Source organism: Carica papaya, chromosome 2 (assembly GCF_054855325.1).
Source record: "Carica papaya isolate Zhongbai chromosome 2, ASM5485532v1, whole genome shotgun sequence".
NCBI lineage: Eukaryota > Viridiplantae > Streptophyta > Magnoliopsida > Brassicales > Caricaceae > Carica > Carica papaya.
The window spans coordinates 23,535,405-23,558,680 of NC_142310.1; the positions used below are offsets into that span (position 1 = coordinate 23,535,405).

Consider the following 23,276-nt stretch of genomic DNA (forward strand, 5'->3'; position numbering starts at 1 on the left):
AACTTTAGGAACTTTCGGGTATATTCTGATACAGTCATGTCACCCTAGACCAGGTGTGCAAACTCCATTTCTTTCAAATATCAGAGATGCTCTGGGAGGACTCTGCATTAAAGGCCATTAAGAATTGTTCTCAAGTGATTGGAATGGGCAGGGTGACCTGCTTGATTTGCCACCAGCCACTTGCCTCTCCCACCAGCATGTAGATGATAAGTATAACTCTCTATTCGAAAATCACCCCAAGAGTTGTGAAATCCTTCTTTGTCTCAGCTAAACAGTACTCGGTCACTTCAAAGAAGATCCCCCTGAAAAAGTAGATGAGCTTAGTCTTTTATACCTCTCAATGTAATCTTGGTCCATCATGGAAGGAACTGGGTCTTGTAGAAGAGGAACTGGATTGTGCTGAGGATGGACCGGATGACCTTATGTTGGTACTAGATGATACGGTGGAGGTACCGGATTGTACTGTGGTGGTGCCGGGTGATGCGGTTGAGGCATCGGGCTATACTGTGGTGGTGTCGGGTGGTACTGTGGTTAGGGCACCGAGTCATACTGTGGTGGTGCTGGATGGTACTGTGGAGGAGCAGGGTCGTACCGGGGTGACTTAGGATCTTTCCACTACAGGGGTGGCTCAACTTGTAGTAGTGAGGGAGGGTCAAATAACTCCCTCCTTTCCTCCCGAGCATACTGGGCAGCGATGAGTTTCTCCAGCATTTCAAATAATTGGTTAACATCCTTCGAAGCGAACCCTCCCGGACTGCTCGGTTTAGTGGAGGTCTTCCTCTCTTTATCTATCTGTACCTGCATTTCATAAGGAGTGGTTGAGTGATAATTTATTCTTTGGTGTTTCCTAGGGTTTTTGTGTAAGGAATGGTTCCGAAAAATACGGCTCTATACCAACTGTAGCGACCTATAACTTGAAAGAATAAATTATAAACTAAGTGCAGAAGCAAAATAATAGCGTTAAGGTTTACTTTTCTTACACAATAATTCAGAATACCTAATAGGAATACGAGAATAACCCTTCTAAAAGAACAACAAATAACCAAAGAAATAAATAGAAAGTAAACAACTGAACATCCTATTCGCAACCCTCTTGTGGATCAGGATCTGGATCTTGGTTCTCTTGATCTGAAATAGTTATGAAAGAGTGAGGTACACTAGCTCAGTAAGAATGCCACATTACTCACCGATACAGAAATAAAGGTTAGTAAATATCATGAAAACAACTAATGGAGCTCTTAATTTAAATAAATTCATTTATCATAAATAAAATCATTTATTGTACACTTACCGTAGTAAAATTTTCAAAGTTGACTTATGGGGCGATAACACAACAATATCATAATTGTCAACCGGTCGAAATTTGATCCAAAGGCCACCAAATGTATATTTCTTGGCTACCCTTCCCACAACAAAGGATTTAGATTATATGACCTCAAATCCCATAAAAGTTTTGTTTCGCGGGATGCCACATTTGCAAATCACATTTTTCCCTTTAATTCCTATAACCAAAATAAACTTAAAACTTTACTCTTATCTCATATTGATGATGGTTCTAACAATGGCATTTTCAGACCTTCGAATTCACATTATGCTGATGCATCTACTAATTCAGCTGAACCAATCTCTTTAAACTCTCACCATTCTTCTACTGATTCAGGTAACTCCTTTCATTCTTTCTCTGAACTACCAAATACCTATAATTCTGAACATGCACATAATATATCTCAAAACCACACACAAACACCACATCAGAACCAAGTACAGATCATACCTATAGTGTATTACCACAGCCAAATTGAAAAACTATAAACACCAACTAATACAACCAAATACAAACCCAACATCAAGAAAATCTGACAGATCTATAAAATAGTAAACTCATTTTCAGGATTATCAACTATATGGTCTCAAGTCCAACATACGTTCAAAATCATACACATATATTCTATCCTTAATACTCTTTCATACAACAAAATCATTAATAACCATAAGCCTTTTATCCTTGCCCTATCTTAAGAAACCAAACCTAAAAATATAATGAAGCAATAAAACACCCTTACGAAAAGGAGGCCATGCTTACAGAGATTAAAGCGTTGGAAGATAATAATACATGGATATTAACCACATTACCCTTCAATAAGAAACCGATCGGATGTAAATGGATTTACAAAATTAAGAGAAAAACAAACAGATCTATAAAAAGATATAAAGCATGATTAGTTGCAAAAGGATACACACAATAATCCAGAGTTGACTACCTAGACACACTCTCCCCAATAGCTAAAATAACTATAATCAGAACTTTTCTTGCCGTAGCTCCTGCAAAAGGCTAGTTTCTCCAGCAATTAGATATCAATAATGCTTTTCTACATGGAGACCTCAATGAAAAAGTTTACATGACTTTTCCACCGGGATTTGAACCTACTCAAGCAAATCAGGTATGTAAACTAACCAAAAGTTTATATGGACTTAAACAGGCTAGCAGACAATGGCACCTCAAACTTACTGATACTTCAAAAGGTAAAGGCTTTATTCAAGCTCATTCTGATTCTTCACTGTTCATCAAACATACTAATTAATACTTCATTGCTTTACTTATATATGTTGATGATGTAATAATAGCTAGTGATAACATGGATTAAATCACGTGTCAAAAATTTTTCGCATGACAAATTTAAAATCAAAGATCTAGGTGAGTTGAAATTTTTTCTTGATTTAGAAGAAGCTAGATCCAAATTTGGGATCACTATTTTTCAAAGAAAATATGTACTAAATTTACTCCACGACACAAGTTTTTTGGGATACAAACCGGTTGCTACACCGATGGTTGCATTAATAAAACTATCTCGGACTGATGGCTCAACAACTGTTGATATTACAACATACAGAAGACTTATATGTAAACTCATATACCTCACTAACACTAGACCGGATACTGCTTTTGTAGTGCAACAACTATCTCAAAATTTGGACTATCCAATGACTACACACATGCAAGCAACCCATAGAGTTTAACGCTACCTCAAAGACACACCTAAACAAGGGATATTTTCCCTTCTCAAAGCACATTATACTTAAAAGCTTTTAGCAATTCTGATTGGGCCTCATGCATTGATTCTAGAAAGTCACTAACAGGTTTTTGTGTTTTCTTAGGTGACGCTCTTGTTTCATGGAAAACCAAAAAGCAACAAACCATTTCAAGATCATCATCCGAAGTAGAATATCGAACTATGGCAGCTGTAACATGTGAGATACAATGGTTGCAATACTTATTAACAGATATACAAATTCAACAACAAACAACTTCTCTTTATTGTGATAACATTTTAGCCATTAAAATTGCTAAAAACCCGGTGTTACATGAACGTACAAAACACATAGAGATCGATTGTCACTTGATTCGTCAGAAAATAGCTGAAGGCCTCATTCATTTACTGCCCATTCCGTCTGCTCATCAATTAGCAGACTGTTTCACAAAACCCTTTCCTTCTTTAGCATTCTAATCTGCCATGTCCAAGTTGGGTATACAAAACTTGTATACTCCAACTTGAGGGGGGTTAATAGAATAAGCAATTTCAATCGACTGAAACAAATTCAATCAACTCAACATAAAAGTCAAAGGCGGTGGTCCAGTCAACAGTCATTAATAGAATTAATTATAGTTAAATATTAATTGATTGTAATCAATTTAATTACACCTTTTGTATAAATACTACACAAAACCCAAAAGTCGTTTTTTTTAGCTAACCCTGATGTATTATCTCTCTCTCTCTCCAAAAAGGACACTTCTGGTGTAGCACCCGGAAAGGGGCCGAAAAAAAAAAAGGCCACGTCGGCAGCCACGTCAACAGGCCCGGTCAGCAGTCCCGGCCAACCGGGACCTGCCACGTGGCAAGACCACGTCGTTCCAAAAAGGGCCACGTTGGCGATCCGCGTAGGCGCGATCGGACGGCCCAGATCAAGCGTGTGATCGGACGACCCAGATTTAAACGCACGGACGGTCCAGATTTAATCAAAAACGGACGGCCCAGATTAAAACAAAATAGACGGCTGAGATCAAAAGGCAAAGGGTTATAAATAGAACCCCCACACCAGACCACAAACCCTAGCCGCCTGCCGCTCGCCGGAGAAGACGAACCAGAAGCCGGCCGCCGTCACCCGCCGCCGCACCGGAGGAATTTTCGACCGCCGATCGAGGTAAATTTCGTAACCCCGACTCGTTTTTCCACGCTGATTCCTCCTGTGGCCAAATCGGAGCCAAAATCCCGGTCAAACGGCCGGAATACACGGCCGAAGCCCAGCGGCGCCGCCGCGCCCCTTCTCAGTTTTTGCCTCCGATGAGGCCCTTCATGGCCTCCGTTTGATGCAATTTTTATATCACCATGATCACCATTCTTTTCTCTACAGGTTGACCGGAGCCGAATCACCAAAACACGAACCTCGCCGGAGAGCCGCCGCACCCGAGAGCGCCGCCGTCGGTAAGCTCCGTTTTTCTGTGATTTTTTGGCCCCCCCGAGGGCCCTAGGGTTGTTTTCTCGCAGGGACCAATGCGAGTGTGGCCGAATTCGGCCGAAAACGGCCGAAAACAGCCAACCTGAGGCGAATCGCCGCCGCCAGCGGCGGCGCCGTCGCCGGAGCACGGCGGAGCCGCCGTGCCGGAGTTGCGATTTGGGCCGAAAGGGGCCCCGTGCCTAATTTGGGATTTTTTTGGGAACTCATGCAGGTACCAGTAGTGCGTTTCAGTTCCCCGAGGAAATTCAGGGAAAATTAGGGACAACCTGCAAGCGCACTGTGAAGCCGTGTTCGGACCCCGAAACGAGTAAGGACCCATCACCTTATTTCCTATCACGGTTTTAAAGTTCAATAAATGATAAAACGGTATTTCATGAATCAACGAATGTGTGAAATTGTTTAAGGTCGCTAATGGAGCCCAAGTCTAGTGTATTTGTCGGTTAACTGTTATTTGGCCTGTTTTACAGTTTTAAATACAGCATGAGGTTCGATGTTTTCATTTTATAGTTTAATGTGCATATTTTACTGTTTTATTGATTATGGATTGAATGACCGGGATATTGGTGCTATATGTTGTCTGTTTGGCATAAATTATCGTTTTGCTTGTTTGTATGTAATTGATAATGCTGACTGAGGGAAAAGGAGAATGAAAGATTATGTGAATGGAAATCGTATAATGTGTTCAGCCCGGCTAGATATCCTGGGAGATGGTGGACGGACCGGGTCCGTAGGGAACCCTACCGGGATTGTGGTCTCCCATACCGGACGGGGTATGGAGATCTTATGTGTTTTGGCGCCCATACCGGACGGGGTATGGGGACGGCCCGTTTCATCCTCATACCGGAAGGGGTAATGAGGTCTATGGTTTGGCGCCCATACCGGACGGGGTATGGGGACGGCCCTGGAATTTGATTTCAAGTGTTAAGGATTAACGGGTAGCGGGACCCCTATGGATCCCCATGGATACTAGTGGGCTGGTGAATTAGGAAGATATGTTGTGTAACGATTGAATTACGAAAAGTGCGATAGGTATTATGTTATACAGTTCATATATATGTTTCCATGATGATGATGATGTTATTGCTTTCGTATATTGTTTTATGAATTTCACCGAGGTAAGTAAATGGTAAAGGTTTTATTATCGATAAAAGGATTTGTTGTAAATTATGCTCCATTGGTCTTTTTGTGTTTTCTACCCACCTTTACCTCCGTGACGGTGAGATATCGTGATGTCTTTACTGGGCTAGTGTAGTTCATTCCTTATTTAATCATTTCAGATCAAGAGGACATCGTTCCCGAGCCGGTTCCGCAGGAGGACGACGAAGGGGACGCCTAAAGACTCCATAGTCACATTCGTAGTTTTTACTTTCAAGTTTCTCCTCTAGGTAGTTTAATCTTTTATATTTTGTGAGCACGTTTTGGTTTCAGTGTAAGGGATGTTATTCAAATTTTGACTTCGCTTCCGCATTTGATATTTTTGAATATAAATTCCATTATGAATTTCCGGGGCTGCTACATCTGGGCACTCTTTTGAGTGTGAATCAATGATTGCATTTTTTTCCAGAATTTGTGAACTTTCCTACTGATCTTGAATATAAAATCATTTGATAATCTCCGTAAAGAAATCATCCGCTACGGCGAGTTCTCTCAAGCTTGTTATGACTCATTCAACTTCAATTTTTCGAAAAGCTCGATATGGCCGGCTATGTCTACTAGATAATCAGATACTTTTATAATTGTTTTAACACCAATCTTCCTAACTTTCTCCAGAAATCGACAGAGAGGACAAGTCTCGTTAGAGAGAATATAGGTATCAATGTAATGAGCACGGAAGCATAACAACAAATGGCCGGAGACAAAGTTGATCATACGGCTCATAAATGGATACAGGTACAGAGGTACAGAGCTATGGAAATGAGGGGAAGGGGGGAGGAGAAAGAAAAAGAAGAAGGAAAAAAAAAATGGTCATGAGCCTGTTTTCGGGATTTTGTTATTATTTTTTTAAATTTATGTAGTATTTAAATTTCATGTAATGTAATATTTAATTTACAATTATATGAAATTCAATTAGTAACAGCATTAATTATGATTAAGTTGAAATTTTTTCAAAAATACAGAAATTAATTTAGATTAACATAAAATAAGGATTAATTTTTTTTTAAAAAAAGTATAAAGTATAAAGATGAAATTATTATTTTAATCTAACATAAAGCCAAACTTTTAACATTATGTTTGCGAGTCTAATGATCTGATCATCTCAAGCACTACACGTTAAAAGATAGAACTTTCATGGGTTTTTTGTTTTTTGTTTTAATTAATATAACCCAATGTTGAAGAAACTGAAAGTAAAGGCAAGTGCTACATATAAAATTCAAGTGCCCCGTATAAATTATTATACTTTACATCAATAATTTTTATTTCATCAGTTCTACAAAACTATTATAAATTATTCTAATCACCTTTGCTTTTTTTTTTAAAAAAAAAAAAAAAAATCTTAAATATAAATTTATGTTTAAATTTTCAAAATTTGTACAGATATCATATAAAATTGGTTCGGTCAAAATCATCCCATATAGGAGAGAGAGATAAAAATATATATATATATATATTATTTTAAAAGTAATGAAAAATTGTTCTAGATTGTTGACTACTTGTCTAATCATGCATAACAAGTATTTTAAATGTTTCATGAGTAATTGTTCTGATAATTACAAAGACTACAAAAATAAAGAAATTCTTTTTTTTTTTATATATATATCTTACATAATATACAAAGTTAAGAAATGTTCAAAGAAATCTTATCCCGATATGATTTTTGATATTAAAAATTAATAATATACTATGAATAAAATAACCATATTTATGATTTTTGAATTTCAACATTGAAAAATCTAAAAACACTATTTTTTTTTCTTAGTTCATTGAATTTATTTTAAATGTCAATATCTATATAATGTAAATAATAGCATAATTTAAACATAAGATAAATTTAAACAACATCAATAATGTGATTATAAGATATTCAATGCAAATTTTAATCAAGCAGTTTTATAATATTTTCTTTCACGTTAAATAATATAAATTATGATTATTTTTTACGTATTAAATAAATAGTACGAATAAATTAAAATATATATATAATTCATTTGAATCAAACCCAATGTTGTTTTAGTTGGTAAGATAGATTTTTAGTTGCTTTCATTTTTACAAGTACAATTGACTAGAAATTTAATGTTTCTGAAAATTAATACCATATTTATTATTTTCTGAAACATAATAAGCTATGTTATCTCTATCTTCACAAATTTAACCTTAACTCAAAATACAACTTCAATATATATATATATATATATATATATACATTTTTCATTTTCTATAAAAGAAAACTAAAATGTCATTTAGATCTAGTTTATGGTAGTTTTTAGGTTTGACTTTTAAGTTCTAAAAGTACTTTTATAATAAAATGAGCAAATGAAATATACTTTTGGAAAAAAAAAACAAAAAACAAAAACAAAATATGTTGTTCATGGGTTTATATACATAAATTACAATTTGTAATTTTTGAAAAATGAATTTGATTGATTTTTAATAAAAATACATACTCTAAATATCAAAAGTTATATTTATCTTCTGTTTGTTTAAAGTGATTGCAGTTCCTATAATTAATTCTACCAAATGTTAAATAGCTTTTTTTTTAATTAAAAGTATTTTTTAATAAACAATTAGTTTAATAGCATTCGTAAAATTAATAACCCAAACTGTATTCGTTCCAAAGTCTACTTAATCTACGAAAAATTCTTTAATTTACTAATTCTCTCCTTAAAATATTTATTAAGATTATTATTTTTATTTTTTTTATCAATAAATGATTAACATGGTGCACTTTTACATGAAAATTCGTACATATTATTAATTAGATGATACTTACATATCAATTATAATAAGGTATTATGATAAGAACATATGAAAATATATAGTTTGACTCAAATTAATAACATCTTTTAAAGAGAAAAAAATACCAATTCCTCATTATATCAATCACGATTTTATGTGAAATATTTGATTTCTTATCATATTAGTCACATTGTTATCTTTCCATACTCCCGTCACATCAAAATATATACATAACATACATAGTACTATTAGCTCTATTTCGTTTCAATACATTTAGATATTTTCAATCTTATCTCATGTAAATTATTTATACAACATTTTAAATTTTTTAATATATAAATATAGTCATTTTCAGTTCTTCATTGTATTAAGATACACTTGAATATATATGAGCACAATCATTGACTTTGCACTAAAGAACTCTTAGATTTTGTGAGGTTTATTTATTTATTTATTATGATTTCATATTAATTTTTGATTGTAATTGTGACGTAATATTTGACAATATATAAATTAATAATAATTATAATATATTTTTTTTTATCATCGTATAAATATTTAAGTTATTAATCATTAATCGACAACTCAAATTTTATTTTTTGATAATTATTGATTTGAATTTAAAAAATTATTAAGTTATTGGTGTTTGAATTCAATACGGTAGATTGAGTTATTATCCTCTTTTGGCTTTTATTTGAAGGTAAAAACTCAACTTTATATTAAAAAATAGAAAATAGATTTACATGTTCAAAATTTTTATAAAAAAAAAAATCAAATGATAAAAGATTGATACGAACTATTATAAATTTATATAAAAAATATATATTATTAATTACTTTACAGTATGTACATGTATTGTCAAGTTTATTATGTAGTGTAGATATAATTCATTCTTAAACTTTATATTGGCATTATTTTTAATTTTAAAAATAAAAACATGTAAATTAAAAATATATATAAATATATATGTATGTATAATTGTATTTGGTTTTAGCTTCTCTCTATCTCTCTCTCTCTCTCTCTCTATTTTTTTATTTATTTTAAAAATCAATAATTGTTTAGAAGCATCAGGAAATAATCAGAAATTCTGATGAATAATGTATTTGATAAAGCAAATGCATCAACAATTATTAAAAGAAAGAAGACAAATAAGGTTACCAAAAAAACAAAAAAAAAAAAAAAAGAATGTTATCTAATTTTTCTATAGAAGAATACTTTTGGATTACCCTAATTATGAATTATTTTTACAAAAAATATTTTTTTTAAAAAAAGAAAGACAAAAATTAAAAAAGCCTGCGGGGCCCACTAGATTAAATACCTAAATTCTAGTGGGTCCCGCAACGAAACTAACACTGTTTTTTTTTTTTTTTTTTATAAAAAAAGTTAATTAATTAATTGGTGTGGTAAAATTTACAAAATTAATTAAAAAAAATTAAACTTTTAATTAATTACCTTTCAAAAAAAAAAAAAAAAAACGAAATCTCGATAGATCTGCCAATTTTACAAATGTGTCCGTCGGGAAAAATAACATAAATAATATAAATAAACAAATTGCATCCCATCCCCCCTCTTCCTTTCTCCCTCTCAAAATGTTTTTCCATGCCTGCTTTGCTTTCTCTCTCTAAGCTGGCACAGTTTTTGGCAGCTAACTCATTATGCACAGAAAGCTCTGTTTGTTTTGCAGCTAGTAAATAAACTGCCAAAGAAGAGTCTGACAATCTGCAAACGTAAAAACAACTCTTGGTTGTTTACGGCCTTGGTGCTTATTTCAACATAAAACCGACCTGGGTTTTGTTTAAATCTATGTTTTTGGTTAGTTTTACTGGGTTTTGGCTTCTTGATCTTGTGGTTGGTATTCAACTGACCCCACTTGGGTACGTGAAGTCTGGCAGCTTTTTCCTTCATCAATTCAATTGCTTTTCTATAGCAAACTTGGGTCTCCTTGAGCTGGTTTATCCTCGATTCTTTTTGCTGAGTTTTACCGTGTATGTGTTCAAATTTTGGTGTTATACCAGTATTATTTAGTTTCGAAGAATTCGAGTTTGGAATCGTTACTGTTGTGCCTGCTTTCAGTTTATCTTGTGTGGGTTTTAGTTTTAGCTTAAGCCTTTCTGTTTTGATCGCTTTTTCTAGATTTAGTGGCCATCAATTTTTCAGATGGATTGAGTACTATAAAGTGAAGTAGAGATGATTTGAACTTCGTATATCGCTTTCAGTCTCTCTTTTACTATATAGGTTCGAAAGTTTTCTGCTCTTGTTCTAGTGGAAATTTTTGCTAGGTTGAATCTTGCTTCTCCGTTGAATTAGGGATGCTTTTGGGAGTGAAAATTAAATATTTGGAACTTGGTCTTTTGGTGAAGCTTATTCATTTTATTTCAAGTTCAGTTCTTTTTAATCGGAAAAAAATTTGTTTTGGTAGGAATTTCTGGGTTTCCTTCTAGTTAGGGGAATAGTTGAGTCAGATAGATAGAGTTGGGGGTGAAAGGCTGAAAATCATTTTGAATTGAGATTGAAAATGGAATCAAGAGTCGAGATTGATGAAGACAGTGAAACCAACAAAGGCAGCATGTGGGTTTTGGATCAAAAGCTTGATCAGCCTATGGATGAAGAGGCCGGGAGGCTTAGGAATATGTACAGAGAAAAGGTATGGCCTTAGAATCTACTTGCTGCTTATTGCAGTGAAAACCTCACCTAGCACTTATTGGGATGCATAAGTATTACTTGTATGAACTGAGTTTGGGAAAGTATTTACGAATTCAACTTTTTGATGTTCTTCCATATAATTATTCGGTCATTCTGTTATTTGCAAGTGAGGATTTTCATGGTGAATGTTACAGAATTAGTCTAGGAGTGTCCTTTGGTTCAGGTTCACTTTTATAAGGCACCGTATTACTGCTACTCTGACTGGTTTAGCAAGTTCTCATAGAGTATGCTTAATATGGATTGATTGAAAAAGAAAAGGATATGAAGGATAGTTGCAACTGCTTTTGTGCCTTGGATGTGCTTCCTTTTCTGATAAGGTTTGATTTGTGCAGAAATTTTCTGTGATATTGCTACTGCGGCTTGCATTCCAGAGTCTTGGAGTAGTTTATGGAGACTTGGGCACTTCTCCATTGTATGTATTCTACAATACATTTCCTCGGGGAGTTGAAGATCCAGAGGATGTGATTGGAGCTCTTTCCCTGATTATATATTCCCTCACTCTTATCCCGCTCCTCAAGTATGTTTTCATTGTTTGTAAAGCCAACGACAGTGGTCAAGGTAAGCCAATATTTTTTCATGGCCTTCATCAAAATTCTTTCCTTCTATGCTTAGTGCCATTTAAATAAAAAGGACTTTCCAGTACTACTTTTTAAAATAGTTTATGCTTTTGTCTACATCCACTCACTAGGAAATCTTATACTGAGGTAACAGATGCTACTGTTTCTGTAGACTTTGTTTGGAACAAATTAATGAATTTTGTGGAATTCATGTGAAGATCTACAATTAATTCATATATCAGAAACTAAAAATTCTACTACAATAGAATAAGGATTTACTTCTAAGGACATTTTAAACGGAATTGAGACAACATGTTTCAATTTCCATTCCATCATTTAATAGTTAAACAAAATACAACTTTGCTGATGAAATAAAAGAAGTTCATTTGTTCCAGACACACTTATGGTCTTGTTATCTTCAAAACCCATCACGAACTGCCTTATTCCTGAGAAAATTGGAGGGATATTATTTTTGATTAATTCCATATGGAGATTTAGTTATCAAAAAAAGGAAGAACTGAAAATTTTAATGTTGTTATGCTGCAATGAAGCAAAAGAGATTGATTATAAAATAAAAAACACCTGTACTACAGTGCTATAGAGTTAGTGGTGGTAAGTGCATTTTTATTTAACTACATTTGCAGAAACCTGCTTCACTGGTCAACATTTTACTTAACTTAAATAGTTCTTTCTTTCTCTCTCTTATTTTCTTAAAAATTATTTTTTTATATTCTAAATATCTGGCTTGTGATCAAATAAACTGAATAGAATACCTGGTAACACATTTTTTGAGCATTTTAGATTAGAATCACAAATGAAAGTTGTTTAATGCTCTTGCCTTTTGCATCTATAAAACTCTATGTCGAAAATGAACATGATATTATGCTGTATCATGTCCCTTACATCCAAAACAGTTTGAGTTTCATGCTATGTTTTGTTCAACTATTTAAATTTTATGTTCACCAGTGCTTGTAAGGTGCAGTATACCAATTTTTATACTGTGCTTGTGAGTTTTGTGTTTCAACTCTGATGAGCATCATAATATCAACCTTTCTTTGTGGTGCAGGTGGAACATTTGCCCTATATTCATTACTTTGCCGGCATGCAAAAGTAAAAACAATTCCCAATCAGCATCGCACTGATGAGGAGCTAACAACATATAGTCGTTCTACATTTCATGAACAGTCCTTCGCTGCAAAAACCAAGAGGTGGTTAGAAAGACGTGCATCAAGGAAAAATGCACTTCTTATTCTTGTCCTTGTTGGCACTTGCATGGTGATTGGTGATGGTATTTTAACTCCAGCAATTTCAGGTATGTCTCATATTCGACTCTTGTTAGGCCATTTCTGTTTTCTTTCTGTCCATCTAAAACCATCATGCTTTATGAAAAGATGTAGGCATACACTAAGAGAGCACACTTCCAATCTATAGAAGCCATAAGAAAAAGAGACCTTAGTTAAGATTTAGCCAGATAGACAGCATGTTAAACAATATCTTGTGGTTAATATTTCTTTGTTTTTCGCCAAATGCTGCGAGACACTTTAATAAATCTATCATATCTCAATCTTCCACTTCATTTTTTAGTACATGTCTTGTTCATATACAGCCTCTGAACATCCTTCACTATTCTGTCACCGATAGACCTTGAACAAGAACTTTGCTTGCAGAAAGCCCCTCTTTAAGCTTCTGGCTTAACTTGAATTGTTATCGGATCTATCTGGGTTTACATGACTGGGATAATACTTCTGTTTACTAGTTTTAGAAACACAAATTTTTATTCAAAAAAGAAGGAAGTAAAACATGCGTCCTTCTAGATAGGACACGCTTGAAATTTGATTTCTGTAACTGGAACTGAGATGAAGTGGAAAAAAGTAAGACTAAGGAATCCAGTATTCTCTGTAAATATTAGGGGTTTTATATTAAAATTTTCTCAAGAGCTGACACAGATTGATTTCTTTTTACATCTTTTGTTCTTTTCTCATGGGGTGGGAGGGAATAAGGTGCTCAGATGGCTTCATAGCATTCTCATCTAGTTGTGGTAGAGACAACTAAAGTTCAGTTAAATGATTACCTTGTCATCTTGTGAAAAAAAATTTTTCTTCAGTTTTTCCTAGTGGATGATTAAGATGCTATCTTTCGCAGTTCTTTCAGCTGCTGGTGGGATCAAGGTTGACCATCCTGGCATGAGTAATGGTATGCGATTATTCCAATAATACATTTTCAAATGTCTCAGGAACAGGACCATTTCTGTTGTATTGGGTCTTAATTTTCCACTGGCTTATTCTTTGTATCTAATTCTTGTTTTTTGCTATCTATGGTACAGGTGTAGTTGTTGTTGTTGCTGTTGTAATTTTAGTAGGCTTGTTTAGCATGCAGCACTATGGTACCGACAGGGTTGGCTGGCTTTTTGCCCCAATTGTATTGCTTTGGTTTCTTTTAATTGGAAGTATTGGCATTTTCAACATTTGGAAACATGATAGCAGCGTTTTGAAAGCCTTTTCACCTGTGTATATATATCGATACCTTAAAAGAGGAGGGAGAGATAGTTGGACTTCACTTGGTGGTATTATGCTTAGCATCACAGGTCATTTACTTCTTCCTCATTTTGATGGTTCCTTTACCCTTTTAAAGAAATTTAAACTTGGTTGGCATTTGTGGATTCAGAAATTCTTTTTTTTCTTTTTTCTTTTTAAATTACTACAGGGACAGAGGCACTTTTTGCTGATCTAGCCCATTTTCCAGTGTCAGCCATACAAATTGCTTTTACAGTAGTAGTATTTCCTTGCCTTCTTTTAGCCTACAGTGGACAAGCTGCATATATTATGAATAACAAGGAACATGTGGCTGATGCATTTTACCGTTCTATTCCAGGTTTGTTCTGATATTTTTGCCACAATAACTGAGGTCCTTTTCGGTGCATGAGGAAGTGTATAAATATAATGCTCAGCAAACTTATTGGAAGGGGCCTTGTCATCCTCAATATGATAACTAATTTATGCTGCTGACCTTCTCTTTTAGTATTCTTGAAGAAGAAAGTGGAAATGGGATTTGAAGCTGGCTCTTCTACTTTGCATTGTTGCTCTCAGTATACACAATGCATTTTAGAAATATCTGAACGTATATTGAAAAAATTATTTGAAATTGGTTCTTCTTGCTTTCAAGATAAATAATGCATTTTAGAAAAATGGTCAAGTATATTCAAAAGATTCTCTAGTCAATGCTATGAGTACCTAAGAATCTAGCCTATTTCTGGCAGAACCCAAAATCAGTCTTTACTGATGCCATTTGAAACTTCTGAGTGAAGGATAGAAGTTTAAAAATGTGCTAAGTAGCTTAAGAGGTAATTTTAATGTAGGAATCTAATGTTTTCTTTTCAGAGTTAACAAAGCTTTAACATTCTGTTTGGAGAAAAAATTTAAAAATCCCATGTTAAAAAATTAATGAGGGTCAATATCTACATCTTGAATGTGTAAGCGTGCATATTTGGAGGGTGCATTAGTTTATTAATTGTGTCATATAGTTTTAAAAAGAGACCTATGGTTTTATACAAATGCTGATAATCTCTCATTCTGCAGAGAGTATATATTGGCCAATGTTTGTTGTTGCGACTGCAGCCGCTATAGTTGCAAGTCAAGCTACCATCTCTGCAACTTTTTCAATAATCAAGCAGGCTCTTGCCCTTGGTTGTTTTCCTAGAGTGAAAGTTGTACATACATCAAAGAAGTTCCTTGGTCAGATATATGTTCCAGATATTAATTGGATCCTTATGATTCTTTGCATTGCTGTGACTGCCGGATTCAAAAATCAAAATCAAATTGGGAATGCTTATGGTAAGTTTATAATCTTTTGAATTTTGTGAAGTTTGTTGATGTCACAGAATCTTGTGATTAATGCTAACCCATATGGGATATGACAGATTAGAGGAAATTAGGATTGAGAAGCAGAACAAGAGGAATGTATAGACAAAATATATTATCAGAGGGGAAAGAGAGAGAGAGAAATAAAAGAGGTGAAAACTGAAGAAGCTGACGGAAGATATTATTGTACTCAATGTGGTCTCTTTTTGAACTCAACTTGTCTTGGTGTTCAACCTGTTGGGGGTCTGTTTTGGCTCCTTGCTTGGGAATAATGTGTCCCAAGTATTCGATCTCCTTTTAGGCATGTGTCCCAAGTATTCGATCTCCTTTTAGGCAAAGTAACATTTAGATATCTTAGTATAGAGCTGGTACTATTTCGGTTAAGTAAACACAAAATGCTGTTTGTGCTGTTCCATAAAGGGACTGTACACTAGAATGTCTCCAAAAGATGTAAGGACAAACACCCTCAAATAGGCCTCGAAGATATGATTCATGAGGGCCTGAAATGGGTCCGAAGCATTGGTCAAGCTAAGGGGCATAACAAGGACAAACACCCTCAAATACACCAAGGACAAACACTCTCAAATATGCCTAAAAAATATGATCCATGAGGGCTTGAAATGTGGCCGGAGTATTGGTTAAGCCCAAAGACATAATATGAGGTCCTTGGTTAAGCCAAGGATAAGCACCCTCAAATACACCTCAAAGATATGATTCATGAGGGTTTGAAATGTGGCTGGAGCATTAATTAAGCCAAAGGACATAACAAGGACTTTATTATTCCATGATGTGTCCTAAAAGCTGTTTTATAAACATTCTCTTTCACATGTTTGATGATACTTGGATCTCAAAGTCAATTTTTTGAAAATACCGCTACTTGTATAACTCATAAAGAGAATCATTAATAACTGAAATTGGCAACTTGTTCTTAAATGTAACTCTGTTGAGCTCTTTATAATCAACGCAAAACCTTTAAGTGCCATCCTTTTTCTTCACTAATCTGACGAAGATGCAAATGGAGAATGACTAACGCAGATGGTTAAAGCGTCTAGTATTTTCTTCACTTGCTGTTCAATTTCCTGCTTTTGGAAGTAAGGGTATAGTAGGGCCTTAAGTTCATTGGGGAGCTTCTGGCCGCAAGGGGTATGCCATGGTCCAAAGTCATAGAAGGTGATAATCCTTTAGGCTCGTGAAAAATATCTTAAAATGTCTGCGATGCTTAGTCCATCAGATGTCCCTTTCCATGGATGCATTTCCATTAGGCAGATCTGTGGGTGAGCCTTCCATGGACCAAAGGCAGTTCACCATTCCTGTACTATGGTCGCTTCCCTTTCTTGACATTGTTTCAGCCTTTCACCAGTCAGTTTAACTAACCTGTCGAAACTTTTATCCCACGCAATATCACCTTTTATTTTGAAGATAAGTTAGGTTCCACAAAATAAAAAATAATGGGGCTGTACAGCCTCATCCAGTCCACCTCTAATATCACATCAGAACCGTCCAATTGAATGACACTGAAGTTGCAGAAAACATATAATTCTACATCCTCCCTTGCACCCCAGTGCATTCTTCTTCACTAGTCACCTTATGACCATTTGCCACTACCACCACGAGAAACCTGTTATTTACTGTCTTGTTTTTCAATCCTTTTGCTACAGCAGTATCCATAGAAGGACTAAGAAGTCCTATTATCTAGAAGTATCAGGACAACCCACTTTTCTAGTGATCCTTTGATCCTCACGGTTCCCCTTGTTGATAGGTCTTCAGTGGCTTGCAAAGAAAGGGTTCTCGTGTCATCAAGAGCTTCCTGGTTCTCCTTTTTTTTTCTTTCTCTTCTTCCTCCTACATTCCTCTATAGCCATAACTGTTTTGTTCGTATACTAATGCCCCTGAAAGTATTTCTCTCCACACTGATAGCATGAGTTACTATGTCTGCCTTCCGGAGGGTTGTGGGTTGTAGCTTTCTGGAGTTTTTAGATGGTAGTTGATTTATGGTCCTTGTCATGAAGTGGTTGGTGTGGATAGGGAGAATTTCTGGGACTAGTTGGTCAAAAATGTGTTTTTGGGCTGTAAGCAAGAGAAGATTGGTGACCAACCGAGCTATGGCGATACATATCCTCCATGGATTGTTCTTGCCACAAGGCCAACTCGAAAGCATGGTTTAGGATGAGAGATATCTGTATTCTCAAGGTGGGTCATAACTCTTCTTTCAACCCACATGAAGCATAAAAATAAAATATACTATTTTCGGTAATTAACAATGACCTCATCTCCTCAAAATTTTCCTGGTAATTAGGTACTGAATCCTCTTGCACAAATTTATTGGATTCCTCCACCACATCAATTCCTGCCAACTCTCCAAATCTTCTGCATAACTCATCTATAAACATACCCCAATCTACCTGTCCAGCGGGCTCGCCCACCAGTGAAACCAAACTTTGGCCTTATCTCCTAAGTACAAGGAGGTTGTTTTTACTTTGTTCTCTTTAGCTATGTTAATCACTTGGAAATATTTTGGGCAAAATCTAATCCAAACTCTTAGTTTTTGACCTTCGAAGTTGGGAATCTCCACCTTTGGTATGGGGGCCTCCAACGGGTTATTCTATGGGTTTTGTGCACTACTTCCCCCAACTTCACGGTATTTTGGAGTTGGAAAAATACCCTGCTCATAGGTTTGGTAGGGAGGAGAATGACTTACCAACATAGTCGATTCTCCAGGCCATGCTCCTCTCTGCAGCATCTCCATTAGCTGTTTGAAATGCTAGTCAGTGTGCGCTTTTGTCTTGCGCTGCATTTCATGCATCTCTGCCATAAAGTCTGACAGCTTTTGGTCCACATCTGACACATTGTCATCTAGTTGTTGTCATTTTTTTTTTTCATTTACCACATCCTTTCCCGTATTCATAAGCGGCTTGTTGGAATCATAGGCTCTGATACCAAGTTTTCAGGAGCCTTTAACATGTATACCAGTAACAATTTAGGTTGTGAGAATATATGAAGGAATTGATGAGATGAATATATAAAGGGAGAGAGACAACAAGTAAGAGGAGAGAATGAGAGAGAGAAATTTGTCAAGAGCTGCTAAATTAGATAAAATTCTGATAACATTCATCATACTTGAGAAATCAGGCTACATAGGTAATATATTATTCCTCTACCAGTCTCTGGCAAGAAATTCCAAACACAATAAAATGGTTATAAGAGAAAAAGGAATCCATAACTAATTTTATTGAGTCAAAGAATCTGTTTTATTCCTTACTCAAACCTGGACCACAAGCCACGTCAGATTGCCCTTGTACACCATTAGGGGTTTGTTTACTCTATTCTCAAGCCGATTTTTCTTCTCTTAAGTCTTTGTCGTGACATGAGATTTGGTGTATATGGGATTTGAGAGCTCTTGAATCTCACCTGTCCATGTAATCTCTCAAGTTCATAATGAAAAATTTCCATTATGTTTGTCTGTGAACTAGACTACTAACCTGAGCTACGATAAGTTCTGTGTTTCCTTTTTTGCATGTATGCATCTTGATTAATTTCCTGTTGCGTGGTAATCACCTACAATTGGGACAATTATCTCAGTAACTTGGTATGAAAGTCAATCAATTGGTATCGTGTTATGATATATTACTATTTTTTTTGAGTTCTTATTTTAAATTATTTTTCCTTGTAGTAAGGAGTTTACGCCAAGTTGAGTCGTTTGTAGTTCGAATTTGTTTAAGTACTCCGTACTTGTTTAATTTTATTAGAGGGAGGATTAGGAGAGGCTTATAGGTAAGCATATATCCATATAAATGCTTGGTAAGTCAAAATTTGATGTACAGAATAAATCTATTAGAGAGAAATTGTTGATTTTGAAGAAAAATATAAACTTTATTTCTCACATTTTAGGTTGTTACGTTGGGGGTATTTATAGAAGAGTTAATTTATTAATAAAAAAATTCTTATTTTACTAGAATTCTAACTACATAAGATTATTATTTTAATAAAATTTTAATTACATAATTTTAATTAATTAAATAATAAATTAATTAAATAATAAAATATTCTATTTAACACCTCCCTTCAAGTTGGTGCAACGATATCACATATGGCCAACTTGCAGATCAAGTTGCAAACTAGTAGCGGACGCGCGCGGAAGAGTCAGAAAAAGGACCAGAAAAGGTTGGTCGGAGTAGCTCGCGCGCGGAGAAAGCACATATGTGCTGGATCGCGAAACTAGAGGTGGACACATGCGCGGAGAGACTGGATTCCGAAACTAGAGGCAGACACACGCGTAAGAGCCGAAAAAGGACTAGAGAAGACTGGTTGAAGCGGCTTGCGTGCGAAGAAGGCCTATTTGTGTGCAGACATAGCTGGAAAGGCAGAGAAGAAGACGGTTTGTGGCGGCCAGGTTCGGGAAAACAAGATTCGAGAGGTTCTGGCGCGATTTTCACCATATCCATGTCGGATCTGAACTTGCCGACAATTTCTGTGGTGATTCCTGGTGAAATCGTGGCGGAACGTGGTGGCCGGCGGTGGCACGTGCGGCAGCATTTGCAAATAACGGTAATTTCAGTCGGGAGTAGGCCGGCGGTAAGGCTGTGACTTTTTTTAGGATGGTGGTGATATTAGATCTTTATAATTGAGTCTCAAATCAACATATTTTGCTATTTTAGGATTTGAAAAAAATTTTAAAATTATAATCTTAAAATACCTTTAATTGACTCTGATACTATGTTTATTTTAGAGAAAAAAAATATAAACTTTATTTATTACCCTTTATTTTGTTACACCTGTATAAAATGCTTAATTTACTAATAAGAAAATTTTTATTAGAATTCTAATTGTATAATATTAACTAATTAAATAATAAAATAATAAAATATCATATCTAACAGAGATTTATTCTCTATTTTCTAGGAAAACTAGAGTTCTATCAAATCTTTGTTATTTTATGACTAAAATCAATTCGCCAAATCCCTTGGGAAAATAATGTCCCAAATTACCCTGTCTCTTTGCTCTACCTACACACGATAATTTCTCTGCCTACTAATTTCTTGCTTACCAAAAATACATGCAACAGATCCTGTGTGCTCAGTGACTGGAATATTCCATTGTGGCCTTTAGTAATGGAGTTCCCCAAAGTTCACAAAGCCCAGACAAGTCTTAACAAGGAAAAGAAATATTGAAGTTTTTCGAGTGGGAGGTTTAGTGAGGTTCTACATATCTGCCCTTCCGTAACCCTAGTCTATAGTTATCTTTTCTGTGAGTTTGTTTGCATTTAAGTTTCAACAAGATATCTTTTCTTGTTTTAAAATGTGTTTTAAATTGAAAAGTGAGCACGTCCATCTCAACCCGCCCAATATTTGATTTGGGTGTTTTTTCTCCCATTCTGCCCTTTGTCTCAAATAGTTGAGTAGGCTCTGGTTAAGTATTTGATTCATTTCATATACCATGGAGCAAACAAAAAGGAACCAGAGAGTGAATATAGTTTCGGCATGGGCTTTTTTTTTTCTTTGGGCACAGCCCTACAGGGATGTAAGGTGTTCAAACCTTGGTTATACTACTTCATTGAGGGAGATAATGCCATTGAAGGGACAAAGGCTTCGGCTAGTTTGTACAAGCCTTAACTTTTATAAAGTATGTTTTCATGTAAATATCAGTTAGGAATATAAATGGCTTGAAACACAAAATAGTATTAATGGCATTTTCATGGAATTATCTTAGCACTTCTTTCCCCCCTAATTCCTGGTTCTAACACAATATTTATATAATGAGAATACATCTAATTGTTAATTTTCATTTAAATCCATTATAGATTTTCATATTTAGTCATGTGGAATTACATTCCTCAATATTCCTCTCGTGCTGTGCGTGTATGTGAGAAGGCAGGGTATGGATGGAATACAGGTATTCAATACCAACAATTACCTCCCCTTTAGCTATGAGGAAGAACCACAAAATTAATTTTGATACCATGTTAGATTAACCATTATATATCCTAATGTTTGGTCGATATTGGATTACATTCCTTAGTAATACCACTGCATAGATTATATGGTTGAGTGATACTGCAATTATACTTTACTGGTCAGAGTTATATGATCTTAATATCTTCCATTTTTATGTTGGATGGGTTGGGTGTCTAGTTGGATGTAACCAAGTAAGAAAATGGTGAGGTGAGAATGAGAGAGAGATAGAAAGGATAGTATGCCTATATTTTACTAACCGGTGAAGATTGATTGAGGATCTGATCCTGTTTTGTTTTTTCCTTAATGGCTTTCTCATATACTATCCAAATTTATCTTGTACTAAATTGCATAGTGGTTTATGTTTGAACAGGAACAGCAGTTGTGATTGTCATGTTGGTGACCACATTCCTTATGATTCTAATCATGATATTAGTTTGGCGCTGTCATTGGATTCTTGTCCTGATCTTTACTGCCTTGTCATTGGTTGTGGAGTGTACATACTTCTCTGCAGTGCTTTTCAAGGTCGACCAAGGTGGTTGGGTTCCCCTCGTGATTGCAGCAGCCTTTCTTCTCATCATGTACGTATGGCATTATGGTACAGTGAAACGGTACGAGTTTGAGATGCATAGCAAGGTTTCAATGGCTTGGATCCTTGGGCTTGGCCCCAGCTTAGGACTGGTTCGGGTGCCTGGCATTGGACTTGTGTACACTGAACTAGCCAGTGGGGTGCCCCACATTTTTTCTCACTTCATCACAAATCTACCAGCCATACATTCTGTTGTTGTTTTTGTCTGCGTGAAGTACCTTCCTGTTTACACAGTCCCAGAAGAGGAGAGGTTCCTTGTAAAGCGAATTGGACCCAAGAATTTTCACATGTTCCGCTGCGTGGCAAGATATGGGTATAAAGATCTCCACAAGAAAGATGATGACTTTGAGAAAAAGCTATTTGACGGCCTCTTCTTATTCGTGCGGCTGGAATCCATGATGGAGGGATGTTCGGATTCTGATGAATACAGTTTATACGGCCAGCAAACTGAGAGATCCATGGATGGCTTACTGAATAACAATGGAAATGCAACTTCTTCCTACGCGGATACGGTTTCCTCTCTGGACTCGATTATACCCTCAAAATCAGCAGTGCAGGCGAATAATACAGTGAATTCGAGTCAGATGAGCAGCCACACGGATGTGGATGAGTTAGAATTTTTGAATAACTGTAGGGATGCAGGGGTGGTGCACATACTGGGGAATACAGTGGTGAGAGCGAGGAGGGAATCGAGGTTTTACAAGAAGATAGCGGTTGATTATATATATGCATTTCTTAGGAAAATATGTAGGGAGAACAGTGTCATCTTCAACGTTCCTCATGAGAGTCTTTTGAATGTGGGACAGATATTCTATGTATAATTTTTTTGATGCCGTCATCAATAATGAAGTAATAAAATAGTGTTGGTTGTTGTCAGATTGTAAATTTCATTCAATTGAAAGAGAGAATGGTGGGGATTACGGATTTAGATTTTAGAATCTTTAAGACATGATTTTTTTTTTTATTAAAAAAAAAAAAGGAAATTGCTTACTCTTAAGAAAATTAGAGAGCTGACCAAGTCTCTCTGTCTTTTCTTCTAATTGAGTTATTTATTATTAAAAATAAATTAAAATGTTCATTATAAATATCTTCTCAGTTTTGTATTAGGTATGAATAAATAATATTAAGAGAGAGAGAGAGAAGAATATTCTTAAAAAAGTGATTGCTAAAATACTTTTTTTTTTAGATTATTAATTATATAATATTCTAATTG

The 23,276-nt window shown here is 35.3% G+C and overlaps 1 protein-coding gene across 3 annotated transcripts; it reads left to right on the plus strand.

The window, feature by feature from the left end:
* The first annotated feature begins 9,965 nt into the window (after positions 1-9,965).
* On the plus strand, positions 9,966-22,939 carry LOC110817448 (potassium transporter 11). Of its 3 annotated transcripts, none has more exons than XM_088213734.1 (9): positions 9,966-10,394; positions 10,829-11,053; positions 11,445-11,670; positions 12,736-12,981; positions 13,812-13,862; positions 13,993-14,253; positions 14,373-14,540; positions 15,245-15,499; positions 21,848-22,939. In XM_088213734.1, the coding sequence occupies exons 2-9, from the start codon at positions 10,925-10,927 to the stop codon at positions 22,882-22,884; spliced, it is 2,373 nt and encodes a 790-aa protein (XP_088069860.1). In that variant the 5' UTR covers positions 9,966-10,394; positions 10,829-10,924; the 3' UTR covers positions 22,885-22,939. The 3 variants fall into 3 exon arrangements, with proteins under 3 accessions (XP_088069860.1, XP_088069861.1, XP_021901686.1); XM_088213735.1 differs by having other exon boundaries at positions 9,966-10,283; XM_022045994.2 differs by having other exon boundaries at positions 9,966-11,053.
* Positions 22,940-23,276: the final 337 nt, after the last annotated feature.

What these genes read in the sequence shown, in the direction of transcription:
- LOC110817448 (XM_022045994.2), top strand. Translation starts at nt 10,925, where the DNA reads ATGGAATCAAGAGTCGAGATTGATGAAGACAGTGAAACCAACAAAGGC. An exon ending in TTTAACTCCAGCAATTTCAG is followed by an intron (nt 12,982 to 13,811) that starts GTATGTCTCATA and finishes TATCTTTCGCAG; the next exon opens with TTCTTTCAGCTGCTGGTGGG. An exon ending in CCATCCTGGCATGAGTAATG is followed by an intron (nt 13,863 to 13,992) that starts GTATGCGATTAT and finishes TCTATGGTACAG; the next exon opens with GTGTAGTTGTTGTTGTTGCT.